The sequence below is a fragment of the Malus sylvestris genome, chromosome 1 (genome assembly GCF_916048215.2).
Source record: "Malus sylvestris chromosome 1, drMalSylv7.2, whole genome shotgun sequence".
Taxonomy (NCBI): domain Eukaryota; kingdom Viridiplantae; phylum Streptophyta; class Magnoliopsida; order Rosales; family Rosaceae; genus Malus; species Malus sylvestris.
Genome location: NC_062260.1, coordinates 14683417 through 14697449, shown reverse-complemented (window position 1 = coordinate 14697449; position 14033 = coordinate 14683417). Strand labels below are relative to the sequence as shown.

The following is a 14033-nucleotide window of genomic DNA, read 5'->3' as shown; positions in this document are numbered from 1 at the left end:
AGTTTATGAATTATGAATGGGTATTGAATGGTTGTGATTAATTGAGAACATTGAGCTCATAAACCTGCACCCTGGTGTTAGTGATTAGCTAGAGATATGGCACATGCCTTTATATAATGTCACCTCCCACACCATATGCTCACATTTGATCCAATTTAGGTGCACAGTTTTATCTTACAGACCATTATAGGTGGTTCCGACTCGTAAGTGACTAGCGATTTATCGCACAGCTATAATGAGAATGTAGTAATGAGCATAATTATATTACACCTAGTCTTGTCGTACAGACCTTTTAATGGTTCCGACTTGTGTGCAGTGTAGTGCCGTATAAGTCATTTGTAGTGATTCCGGCTAGATTGACTAATGAGCTATGAATTCAGCCGTATAAACTTCTGCAGGGGTTCCGGCTAAGCTGTTATTTCCCATGAATTTATTTTCACCTGAGTTACTTATCCTGTTTATATCTTAGCATAGCATACTTATGATTATGAATGTGTGTAACATGATTTGAATGTGTGTGTGTGTATATATATATGTATATGTTTATATTCTATTTCTAGGAAAAAGTATACATGTTTTACGGCAAGGGGTTAGAGCTTTTGAAAATTTAATGTGTTATCAAACCTTTATTTTTGCCCACTCACATCTTCTGTTTTGTGCCCCTCCAGGTTTTAGGTAGACTTGTTGTTGGTGGCATTGAGGATCTCAGCGATTCTGACAGAATAAAATATTCGTAGGATATCTTCTGGAACTGTATAACTAGTACTTGTCCTACTGGATTGCACCTACACTTTCTATGCTTTGATTAGGAGTATTTACTCTTGTATCTCACTCCTAGCACTTTCTGCTTATTAGTGCACATTAGTAACTTTCGGTTTTTATTTATTCGTATATTTCTTATCCTTATCGCTTCCGCACTGTGCACATGGCTACGTCACCCTCACGTGACGGCCATCACGCTTAGATCTCGGTCGGGGTGTGTCAGTTTGGTATCAGAGCCTAGGTTGAGCAGTCTTGTATATCTTGTGAATGATTTAATCATTGTGATGTCTTCTGTCAGAACTTGAGACTGTGTATAACCTGAAGCTGAATCATTTCATGGGCAATGAGGGACATGAAGGAGCGGAAAAGTGGCTTAATCATGTTGAGAAGACTTTCCTTGTGATGCAGAGTTAGGGGAATCTTCCTCCTGATAGGTGGGTCGAGATGACTACCTGGTTTTTGGGTCTGGAACCTATATCTTGGTTGAGATATGAGTCATTTTAGATGCCACAAGAGGTTGTAGCAGATTGGGAAGTTTTAAAATAATTGTTTCGGAAAAGGTTTATTCATCCTGAGTACATTGATCGCAAGAAACAAGAGTTTACATATCTGAAACAAGGAAACATGTTAGTGAATGAGTATTATAGAAGGTTCACTGATTTGTCTCGATACGATCTAGAGGTTGCTGCTAATCCGGTCAAGATGCTCTATCGCTTTAGGTTGGGTACTAAGAAGAAATATCGTTCTATAGCAACATCGACTCCTTGTGCCACTTACCAGGAGCTTTATGAGGTTTTACTGCGGATTGAGGACTTAGAGAACATGCCCATTGAAAGTGAAGATGAAGAAGAAAAGAACGGGAACCAGAGGTGAGATGATAAAGGTAAAGGTCAATCATCTCAGGGACCTCGTAAAACCTAGAATTTTAAGAGAAGTGTTGTTTGTTCCAACTCTTATAGTGGAGGTTTGAGCTCTAATGTGCAAATGAGAGGTGGTAGATTTTCTAGGGGCCCAAGATTTCAGAAGCAGAGGGACTTTGGTGGTTCAGGTGCTTCTTTATGCCGCATGTGTAATAATAGGCATTTTGGAGAATGTAGGAGAGGCAGCAATGCATGTTATACTTGTGGACAGATGGGGCATAGGGCTGCACATTGCCCTCAAAATCAGCAGAGGCCCCAACAACATTCCTTACTACCACATGCGCCGATCCAGCAAACTTCAGGACCTAATGGTTATGGCCAGATTGGTCGTGGTGGTGCTTATCATTATCAAGGTGACGCCGCTCCTTATGCTACAAGGCAATATCAGTACTCATATAATCCTCATTATCAGGGTAGTTACCCTCAGTATCAGGGAGGTTCTATGCCATATCAACCACATTCAGCAGGTGGATCTCAGTGGTACCGGGGGGACAGCCCCAACAGGTAGAGATTGTTGCTAGCAGTGCAGGATCTTCGAGGTAGTCTGGTCAGCTGAGACAAAGACGTGGTGTTCATGCTAACAGAGGTTGTGGTTGACGACATCATTATCAGGGACGTATCCATAATATGACATTGCAAGATGCTCAGAACAATCCTGACTTAATCATGGGTACGTTAAATATTCTTGGTCATTTTGTTAGAGTATTGATTGATTGTGATGCTAAGCATTATGTTGTTTCTCATACATTTACTCAAGTGACGCAATCTCATCCTACACCTCTAGGATATGATTTAGAGTTTTTTATGCCTAGAAGGGAGAGATGTTATGTTGATCGGGTATATCCAGAATGTCCAGTGATGGTGGAGAATGTTGTTATGCCAGCTAACTTTATTCCGTTAGATATTGTGGATTTTGACGTGATTTTGGGCACTGATTAGTTACACTACAACCATGTCAAGATAGACTGTTATGGAAAGACAGTCACGTTTCATCGTCCTGGATTACCTGAAGTTACATTTGTAGGAGAGCCTAGCGGAGTGAGGCATGGTGTTATTTCTGCCATGAAAGCCAAAAGATTGTTGTCGAAGGGCTGTCAGGGATATTTGGCTCATGTGGTGTTGAATGATAATGTTCCTAGTAGTGTGGAAGATGTGCGTGTGGTTAGGCATTCTTCGGATGTGTTCCTTGATGATTTACCTGGATTGCCTCCAGATAGAGATGTGGGTTCACTATTGATTTGCTTCCAGGTACATATCCTATATCTTTGACTCCATATAGAATGGCTCATGCTGAATTAAAGGAATTGAAAGTTCAGTTGCAAGAATTGGTTGATAAGGGATTTATTCAACCTAGTACTTCACCTTGGGGAGTTCCAGTCTTATTTGTGAGGAAGAAAGATGGAACCTTGAGGTCTGGTTACTGCCAATGGAAGATTAGAAGTGAAGATGTCCCTAAGATAACATTCAGGACTCGATATGGTCATTATAAGTTTCTTGTGATGCCATTTGGGTTAACTAATGCACCAGTAGCTTTCATGGATTTAATGAATCGAGTATTCCAGCCATATTTGGATAGGTTCATCATTGTCTTCATTAATGATATTTTGGCACACTCTAAGTCTAGAGCAGAGCATGCTAGACATCTTAAATTAGTGTTGAAAAGTTTGAAGGAACACCAGTTATATGCTAAGTTTAGCAAATGCCAATTCTGGTTAGATCAAGTGGCATTTTTGGGACATTTTATATCAGCTCAAGGCATTCGAATGGATTCTCAAAAAGTGGCCTTGCAGGCTATTATAGACGGTTTATTAAGGATTTTTCAGTTATTGCTTTACCATTAACGAGGTTGACCATGAAGGATGTTAACTTTGAGTGGGATGATAGTTGTGAGCAAAGTTTTTAGCAGTTGAAGTATTATCTCACTCATGCACCTGTTTTAGCATTTCCTGATGATAGTGGTAATTTTGAGGTCTACATTGATGCTTCTTTGAATGGTGTAGGTTGTGTATTGATGCAACATGGTAGGGTGATTGCTTATGCTTCGAGACAGTTGAAACCTCATAAGAAGAATTACCCTACTCATGATCTGGAGTTAGCGGCTATCATCTTTGCTTTGAAGATTTTTAGACATTATCTTTATGGTGGGAAATGTAAGATCTTCACGGATCATAAGAGTCTTCAGTATCTTTTCACTCAGAAAGATCTCAATTTTCGGCAACGGAGGTGGATTGAGTTACTTAGTGATTATGATTGCACGATTGAGTATCACCCTGGTCGTGCATGCAATGGCGAATGCACTTAGTAGGAAGACTCCAGCTAGACTTAATACCATCTATGATTGTCATGTTCCTCTTCTTGCGGATTTGAGGTCCACTAGAGTGGAGTTAGGAATGGAAGATAAAGAGGAAGCCTTGCTTGCTAATTTTCAAGTTAGGCCAATCTTAATTGATCGTGTGCTCGAGGCCCAGATGAATGATGAAGAGACCCAGGAAATAATTCAAGCAAGGAATTTGGGGAAGAAGAAAGATTTCAGAATTCGAGAAACTGATGGTATACTTATGCAGGAAAGCAGAATATATATGCTGAATAATGCAGAGTTAAAGAAAGAAATCCTTGATGAAGCACATATTTTGGCATATGTAATGCATCCAGGAGGCACCAAGATGTATCATACCATTCGACCATTTTATTATTGGCCAGGTATGAAAAGAGAAATTGCCGAATATGTGAGTAGGTGTGCATTTGCCAACAGGTTAAAGCTGAAAGGAAGAAGCCGTTTGGGTTGATGCAGCCACTTCCCATTCCATAGTGGAAATGGGAAAATATTACCATGGATTTTGTGTACAGGCTTCCTCGTACACAGAATGGTTATGATGGCATTTGGGTTATAGTTGATTGACTCACTAAGTCAGCACGTTTTATTCCAGTAAGGAAAAAATACTCATTAAGCCGATTAGCTAAGTTATTCATATCGAAGATTATGAAATACCATGGTGTTTCAGTTGATATTATCTCGGATTGAGATCCTAGATTTACTTCTAAGTTCTGGATAGCGTTCCCAGAAGCTCTTGGGACAAGATTACTTTATAGTATGAAATATCATCCTCAGACATACAGATAATCTGAGAGAATTATTCAGACATTAGAGGATATGTTGAGATCTTTAGTGCTGCAGTTCGGCAATGGTTGGCATAATTGCTTGGATTTGATGGAGTTCGCCTACAACAACAGTTACCATTCGAGTATTGGTATGGCACCTTTTAATGGGCCCGGAGATTGTGGATGAAACTACTCAGAATATTCAGGTAATTAAGTCTAACTTGAAAGTGGCCCATGATCAACAAAAGAGCTTAGCAGACAAGCATGCCACTGACCGGATGTATAATGTAGGTGATTGGGTATTTCTGAAGCTATCACCATGGAAATGTGTTGTGCGGTTTGGAAAGAAAGGCAAGTTGAGTCCTAGGTATATTGGACCGTATATGATCACCGAGAGAGTCGGTGAGGTCGCTTACATGCTTGAGTTGCCTCCAGAGTTGTCTAAAGTGCATGATGTATTTCCTGTTTCGATGCTTCGACATTATGTCTCAGATCCTTCTCATGTAATACCTCATCAACCGTTGGAAATTAATTCAGATTTGACTTATGATGAGGAGCCAGTAACTATATTGGATTGGAAGGATAAGGAGCTAAGGAATAAAACAATGCATTTGGTGAAAGTTTTGTGGAGAAATCACTCAGTGGAAGAGGCCACTTGGGAAACGGAGGATCGAATGAGAGAGATGTATCCACGCTTGTTTTATGACTATTAGTGGATAGGTTTGTTGTATATAATTTCGAGGATGAAATTTTATAAGGTGGGTAGATTGTCACAAACCATCCCGGAATTTTGGAATATTATTGGTCGCGAACGCGGAAGTTACTAAAATATCCTTGGACGTTATAGTGTGTTGTGTATATTGTGTACTTAGGTTTTGGATCCATCTATTATTTTCCTAAGTTTAGAACTAAGGGAACTAAAATGGACTTAGTTTTGTTGGTTTTGGCGGGTGACCCGCGTGGACACACACACACACACACTTTCCATCACTCCCGTGCTCTCACTCTCTTCCCTATTGGACTTCTTTTATTTTCCATACAAACCGTACAGACGAACTTTGAACTCAAGCTTTCATGCATGGATCAATGTTAAAAAGGTAATGTTCTTGTTCCTTACAAGCTCCTGAGTCTATTCGTACTATTTTTAGAACTTGAAACCTTTGAAAACCCTAGTTTCTCATGAACTCCGATTTAGGTACTATTCATGCACTAATTATTGTGAGGTTTTTAGGAGTTTTTAAGGACATAGGAAGCTTTGAATCATCCTCACGAAGCTCAGAGAAGAAAAATAGCATGATTTGGAAGTCGGGAAATCGAGATATATGCATTTGAAATTTGGCCAGAATTATCGAGCTTTCTCCGGCTAGTTTTCGTGGATTTCAAGCCTTGAAATTGGTAAGGATGGGTTCTTCTAGTTATAAGCTTTAAATTGAGACCAATTTCATGAGTTTTGGTTAAGAAATGACGGAGATGTAAGGATTTTAAAATTTTCCTAGTTTCCGACGAATGCGACAGTCACCGGAGTTCGAAGGTAGGGGAGGACATAATATTCCTTCAACTTTGACGGAATATTCCTAACGGCGTTGGTTAGTTTAACTGTTTCCGTTACTATTTAATGGAATATTCCATGGAATAATCCTAACATGGTTAAGGGATTCCGTTAGGGTCCCTGCGCATGGCCACATATAGGGCCGTGCCCTTGCCGGCGCGTGATGTCATATCCCGACCTGGGGCGTACCACTTCCTAGGCCCGCTCCACCACCGTAGCACGATATTGTCCACTTTGGGCTTACCATTCCCTCACGGTTTTGTTTTTGGGAACTCACGAGCAATTTCCGAGTGGGTCATCCATCCTAGGAGTGTTCTGGCCTCCTTCTCGCTTAACTTCAGAGTTCCTACGGAATCCGAAGCCAGTGAGCTCCCAAAAGGCCTCGTGCTAGGTAGGGATGAGAATATACATTTAAGGATCATTCCCTTGGGTGATATGGGATGTTACAATCCACCCCCCTTAAGGGCCCGACGTCTTCGTCGGTACGCTTCCGGCCAGGGATTGGCTCTGATACCATTTGTCACATCCTAGCCCGGGACGAACCACTTCCCGGGCCCGCTCCACCACCATAGCACGATATTATCCGCTTTGGGCTTACCATTCCCTCATGGTTTTGTTTTTGGGAACTTACAAACAACTTCCCAGTGGGTCACTTATCCTGGGAGTGCTCTGGCCTCCTTCTCACTTAACTTCGGAGTTCTTACGGAACCTGAAGCCAGTGAGCTCCCAAAACGCCTCGTGCTAGGTAGGGATAGGAATATATATTTAAGGATCACTCCCCTGGGCGATGTGGGATGTTACATGTGACGGCTCCAAAATTTATTTTTAAAATATGGAGATGTTCGTGGAGTTATGTAGGTCACAATGGTATATTCATGTACCTCATTTGAGCAATGTATGAGAAGTTATTAGGTAGTTTTGGTTATGTGCTTTAAATTAACGTTTTTATAGTTGTTTCGCATATAGGGGAGACTTATCCTGAGGACGAGTGCAGTCAAGGGTGACTCGGGGGCTACGACCCTTCGACATACCAGTGAGTGGGCTTTGGTTTTAAGTATATACGTATATGCTTGATATTTTCCTAGAAGAATGCATTTAAATGAGTTATGCTTTGAAAATGTCATGCCTATTGATTTATGCTTAAACCATGAGTTAGAATTGTATGCATAAATGTGATTTGGTGTTGTGGGCGCTCAGGTAAGTACCGGGTGAGTTTATGAATTGTGAATGTGTATTGAATGGTTGTGATTAATTGAGAACATTAAGCTCTTAAACCTGCACTCCGGTGTTAGTGATTAGCTAGAGATATGGCACATGCCTGTATATAATGTCATCTCCCGCACCATATGCTCACATTGGATCCAATTTAGGTGCACAGTCTTGTCATACAAACCATTATAGGTGGTTCTGACTCGTAAGTGACTAACGATTTATCGCACAGCTATAATGAGAATGTAGTAATGAGCATAATTAGATTATACCCAGTCTTGTCGTACAGACCTTTTAGTGGTTCCAACTTGTGTGTGCAGTGTAATACCGTATAGGTCATTTGTAGTGACTCCGGCTAAATTGACTAATGAGCTATGAATTCAGCCTTACAGACTTATGCAGAGGTTCTAACTAATGTGTTATTTCCCATTAATTTATTTTCACTTAAGTTACTTATCCTGTTTATATCTTAGCATGGCATAATTATGATTATGAATATGTGTAACATGATTTGAATGTGTGTGTGTGTATATATATATATATATATGTATTTGTTTGTATTCTATTTCTAGGAAAAAATATACATGTTTTACGGCGAGGGGTTAGAGCTTTTGAAAATTTAATGTGTTATCAAAACCTTTATTTTTGCCCACTCACATCTTCTGTTTTGCGCCCCTCTAGGTTTTAGGTAAACTTGCTGTTGGTGGCATTGAGGATCTCGGCGGTTCTGACAGAATAAAATATTCGCAGGATATCTTTTGGTACTGTATTACTAGTACTTGTCATACTGGACTGCACCTAGACTTTCTATGCTCTGATTATGAGTATTTACTCTTGTATCTCACTCCTAGCACTTTCTGCTTATTAGTGCACATTAGTAAATTTCAGTTTTTATTTATTCGTATATTTCTTATCCTTATCGCTTCCGCACTGTGCACATGGCTACGTCACCCTCACGTGACGGCCAACAAGTCTCGATCTCGGTCGGGGTGTGTCAAAAGTGCTTTGACCAATAGTCGCCTCTATTTTTTAAAATTAAAATAATTTTTTAATTTGTCATTTTATCTGCATGATGCACTTTTCTTTATTTAGTGGAGATATTAGTAATTAAACTATATTTTCTCTTCTTCCGAATATGTTTTTTCGATCACAATTTTTTTTTGTCAAAATCTTTTTCAAATAGTTGGTGATCAACATAAAAGCTCAGTATAATTTTTTTTCAATTTTTTGTGAAATTATATTTTTTTGTTGTTGTTTTTTTAAGTACAGTTGTTGACGAATTATTATTAGGTAGAATGCATTATGTATATATTATATGCAGGTACGTTTGAATTTACAAAAATCATTAATTGGTACATTTACTTGTAATTTTGGTACATTTGATTTGATACATATTATTAATATTGGTACATTATTTTTATTTTGGTACGTTTTATTTTGTACACATTGTGTATTGGTACGTTTACATTATTCTCAATCCTATTTTCTCTTAACGTACTAAAAGAAAAACTTATTTCGGTACGTTTGATATTGGGGGATTTAAAAATATTTTAAATTATTTTGGAAAGAAAATATCTTAAATCATAAATAATTATTGCTAAATTGTAGCATTATTGTGAAAATAAATTGAATCTAAACTTTTTTTTTTTACAATTGTCTCTAACGGAGGAGAGTGTAATAAAAAAGCTAGATTATAGGAAATTTATTACAATATAATGTGCATATAACACCAAAATTATGGTAAAAAATCAAATCACTAAAAAGCATGAATGTTTGATCTAAAAAATTCAAAACTGAGGCGCCTATATCAAAAGATCCAAAAAAAAAAGAGTAACTTATTTTACACCATCAGTTTGCATACAATTATAACCTCAAACAATATCTTCTAAAACATTTCAATTTTATACATTACTTGTTATTTCATTTCAATTTTATATATCATTAAGAAATGTGTTCATTTCAATTTTATCTATCAGATAAAAAAACTATTATTTTTTCGGTATAATGCCTATGTGGACGTCACGGGTCTCACAATATAGATGCCACATGGATCCAAAGCACTCCCCCACACTTTCTAAACCGGTTGCATTATAAGTATGGTGTATGCTCACTATACACTTAAACATTTGTCATGTGTCATTTCACCTAATTCTAATTTACTTTCATATTAAATATTACTTTTTCAATTCTTAAAAAAAAAAAAAAATTAACCATTAAATAAAAAAAATACAGTGCCAGATAATTAGGTGTACGATGAGGATGTGGTTAGCTGAAAATGGTCCCTTCTAAAGCCCTCTCCAATTCTTCGCTTCACACAAAGCATGGCAAACCCAACACCTCCAGTCCCCTTTCTCCTCGCCCTTCTCCTCCTCCTTATTCTGCCCTTCATCTTTTCCCCAAGTGGCGAATTCGTCCGGTTCGCCGAGGCGGGAAAGCGCAGAGTCCACATCACCGACGACCTGGACGACGTCCTTGACGACGAGGAGGACGACACCTGGAAAGAATGGGGCAAGAAAACGAAACCCTCTTCCGATTTTGATCCGCCGCCCGATTTGTCGAAGATGGACATGTCGCAGATACAGGCGGAGATGATGAAACGGCAAACCGGGCCGGCTTTCGGGTTCGTGAAGCTGCGGATGGGCGAGAAGCGGACTCGGGTAATTCGAATTTGCTCTTCATTTTTGCTTTTTATTGGGTTTTCAGCTGAATGTGAACTGAGCATGTGGATTTTTTGTTGTTTGTTACTGGGTTTTGTCTCTGATCTAATAATTTTTACTTGGAACTTGAATCTGTTAATTTTAGTGTAATAAGTAAGGTAAGTTTCTGAGCAAATGTATATCGATTCGGCATTTCAAATTTGAAGGGCACTGAGAAGTTCATTGAAAGTTTTGAATTGGATTTGGCGTGTGGGACTTTCTGTGAAATGCTTCGGAATTAGAATAGAATAGGGTGCCTGTGAAAGAATTTGGTCGAATGATGGAAATCGCGGCTCTTCAAGCACACCTTTTCTTTTAAACAGATCGATGTTTGATCAGTGGGGATGGGGATTCAAACTCGGGTACATGGGGCGGGGACACTGCCCTGGCCAATTGGCGTAACCCCATTTGCACAAGCACACTACTTTTAACCTTTGCGACTAATAATGTGTGGAAAGTACTGATATTGCTGAACACTCCTGGATGCCATAAGGAAATTTCGTGGATGGAGACATGAATTGGAGACCTGTTATAGCTTTATGTTTGTATTTCTCGTTTCATTCTATATCTTACTGATCTCTATGTTGCAATGCTATATAGCATAATTTGAAGTTGATCTAGTGGCTTCTAAGTAATAGAGATGACTTCATTTACATTTTCTTGTCAACTTTTGATGGTTTTTAATTTTTTATGTGATTGAATGAGGGTTTTTTTACAAGGCTTGAATGAATGGTAAATTTGATATGTGCTTCTCCCCCCTCCCAGGATACAGTGGCCGAGCTTGCTATGAAGTGGACTCAAGTTCTGAGGACTGGAGCAATTGAGGCAAGGTTCATGGGTGTTGATCTAAACACGATCATGTTCAACATGGAAAGAGGCCAAGACACAACAGAGGTACACTTTCCTCCCACGCTGGCTCTTTTTTTCCTCCGGATAAAGAAGTATTAATTCCCTCATGTCCGGCTGAAGAAATTGCTCTTAAGATGTCTTTAGTTTTTAAGAATACTTTTCACATAGAGAAAGGTTTGCATGCCTGTTGTTGTTGATCATGAATTCGTTTGTTTGAATTATTGAGCTGATTACTGCGTGTCGCGAGCTTCTGTGTTTGTTTATTCCTAATATAGTTATATAATTTGTTCTTTTCTCAATTCTCCAGTTGAAGGAGTTTGCGTTGAAACAACCAGAGGCCTATGAGATAAAGATTGGCGATCAAGTTTTTCGAAGACCAGGAGATCCTCCTTTAGAGGAACTCGTTGAGAAGCTCCGGGATGAGAAAAAGAGAAAGGAGAGTGACAGTGCAACAGAGAGCAATATACATTTGAAAGAGGAATTGTAGTTGTACCAGTAAGTTTTCTGACATGAAATATAATAACCCCTGTTGTAAAACCATAGCAACCTCTACTCCTAATGATGTTGAAAAAGGTAACTGTAAACGAGCTTTGTTTCTCAGAATTCTGTTTTTATTTATGAATTTGTTGAATGAAAGGAGACAACTTGCTCTGTTCAACTAGTTTAAATAGAGAAGATGCATACAAAGTTCCGACTTAATAGTCTAAGTCTCCAACCGAATAGGGAACAAGATTGGCATGAACAGAAGCTACTTCAACTTCTTACTGAATTCAGAAAGCTCGACGATCTGAATCCTGGGAATTGTAGCTGCTTCCTCCCTCTCTTTCTGTGTATTGTACCCCCAATTCCCTGATCCAATTAATTTCAAGTTAGCAACTGAAGCTCGGACGAGTTTAAGTGTCAACGTTTGATAAGGCTCAAGGGAGAAGAGTGGAAACAGAAAAAGTTTACCTAGATACAAATTCCAACCATCCAATTCAGGTTCTTTGATGACATTCTTTAGGGTTGCCAAACGATCTTCGACAAAGCTGGTCAATGTCAAGCGTTATTGATCTCGTTCACATAAACTCGGTTAGAACATGTATTATGCTAAGTTCTAAGCAGAAAAGTATCTTACTGCAGTTTCAGTTCCTGATGTTCTGGTTTCTTTTGAATTTGCTTCAATACTTCTACCTTTGGACTGGAAGACGAATTCAATACTTCGTATAAGAGTAATCCATAGGCATACATACGTAATTAAAGTTATACATTACGGAAAGCAAACCATAACCATTGGTTCCGAAACATGAAATACGGATTAACAATAACTTAATACACTAACCCACTGCCAAGACCAAATATCTTTTCAGGCGGTATCGTAACTCCTGCAAGTTCTCGCAGCAAAGCATCAGCGAATCGGCTCTGTCCAAACGAAGAAAGGGAAATAAGGAGGTGAGAGAATGACAAGGGTGAAAGTTAGAAACGCAGAAGTGTACTCTCCAAGTAGAAAAATCTGTAAAACGCTCGTTTATTGTGTTCGGGAGAAAGAAAACCCGAAAGTTTCAGAAATAATCGATGCATGAGTAAGGGGTCACACCTGTTTCGTGGTAACTATGTATATGGTTGAGCTTGCAAATCTTAGAGCATCAGGAACGCCTGGATATAATCTGCAATCAAGTTATCTCCTACTCAGTTATGCACTGAACTCTCCCGGTCCCAACAAGTTTGAGAGAGACGGGAATTCTGCGAAATGAAAATCGATCAACAGTGAAATAGTCCGAAATTCGGGTACCTATTTGCACCAATCCAAGTTTTCAAGTCCTCGTCCATCCATTCATCCCTGACCTTCCCGAAAAGATGAATAAGCGCATCCCTTTCTTCACCCCATTCTGCCATGATCACCGGCTTCAGTTCCGACCACTTGTCCAGTATCCCATCCACCGTGAGCCCTTCCGCTATGTAGGACTTCCTTATAGAAGGTATCCTCATTTCCAGCAGCAACCTCACTAGTAGCAGGTTCTCATACCCTGTTTCCACCACAGGTCTCACCTGCCACACCATATAATTCATTATACTCCTCCTTCAATCCAACAAATGTTAACGTTCTCTTGTCCGACAATCTAGCGTGTTACGTTTCATTATTACTAAACGCGGGTTTATGTTTTCTCGTTCGACAGTCAAGCATGTTATGTTATCAAACAGTCAACAACACCTACATGAACATACCGTAACTGTATCTAATGCACATGAACAACGTTCCGCTGTCCCACAATCTAGCATGTACGTTATCAGACTTTGAATTATGACCACACAGAAATGATGATTCTATCAAATTAGAATATGAGAATCTGGAGGACTTACTATGTACATCTGCTCAAGAACCCAATCCTCCAAAGCTGAATCCACGCCGTTGAATAGAGTTGGCCATCTCACTTTAGCAGCCTACACATTTCATAACCACCATTCAAACAAACTAATCAAATTAATTAATTAAACATTTATAAGCTTTTAAATAAAAATAAATACAAAAACACAAAACATTACCTTCACAGCAGATTGGGAGCTCTCTCCGCAGCTATCACACAAAACTCCATCAAAATCCAGAGCGTATAAATCCCCCATCTCTCTCTCTCTCTCTTCTCTCTCTCTCCTCTCAGAGTCTCTGGTCTGAGTGGTTTCTTTTGTTCTTTTATCGACGGAGGACTTTAGGCAGCGGGCGATTATTCTTCTCCGCATCTTTTGGATGGACTTTTATTGGGCTGAGCTGTTAGGCCTGCCACTATGGGCCCAACTAGATTGAAGCGTGGCCAGTCTTTGAGTACCCAAAGAAAACGACATGTCGTCAAAATATGAAACGACAAGAGAAGGGCGGAGGTCAGGAGGTGTCACCACCACCGGGGGAGTGGCTGGCCCCGCAATGATTGAGTATGGTGGGGAATGTGGGGATAGGCTCATCATACAACGCACTTT

General features: G+C 39.4%; 3 protein-coding genes across 3 annotated transcripts; 2 read left to right on the top strand and 1 right to left on the bottom strand.

Annotated features, from left to right (window-relative positions):
• The first annotated feature begins 4945 nt into the window (after window positions 1–4945).
• LOC126613798 (uncharacterized) lies at window positions 4946–5494 on the top strand. The gene is made up of 2 exons (XM_050281395.1): window positions 4946–4987; window positions 5093–5494. Exons 1-2 carry the CDS (start codon window positions 4946–4948, stop codon window positions 5492–5494), a joined length of 444 nt encoding a protein of 147 aa, XP_050137352.1.
• Window positions 5495–9834: 4340 nt separating this feature from the next.
• LOC126625500 (uncharacterized) lies at window positions 9835–11742 on the top strand. Its single transcript, XM_050294579.1, has 3 exons — window positions 9835–10196; window positions 11001–11129; window positions 11392–11742. Exons 1-3 carry the CDS (start codon window positions 9861–9863, stop codon window positions 11569–11571), a joined length of 645 nt encoding a protein of 214 aa, XP_050150536.1. The 5' UTR covers window positions 9835–9860; the 3' UTR covers window positions 11572–11742.
• Window positions 11674–13784, bottom strand: LOC126625494 (uncharacterized). The gene is made up of 8 exons (XM_050294576.1): window positions 13608–13784; window positions 13425–13505; window positions 12856–13112; window positions 12661–12730; window positions 12406–12485; window positions 12202–12264; window positions 12036–12112; window positions 11674–11933 (listed from the first exon to the last, which is right to left on the bottom strand). Exons 1-8 carry the CDS (start codon window positions 13683–13685, stop codon window positions 11833–11835), a joined length of 807 nt encoding a protein of 268 aa, XP_050150533.1. The 5' UTR covers window positions 13686–13784; the 3' UTR covers window positions 11674–11832.
• Between the last annotated feature and the right edge of the window lie 249 nt (window positions 13785–14033).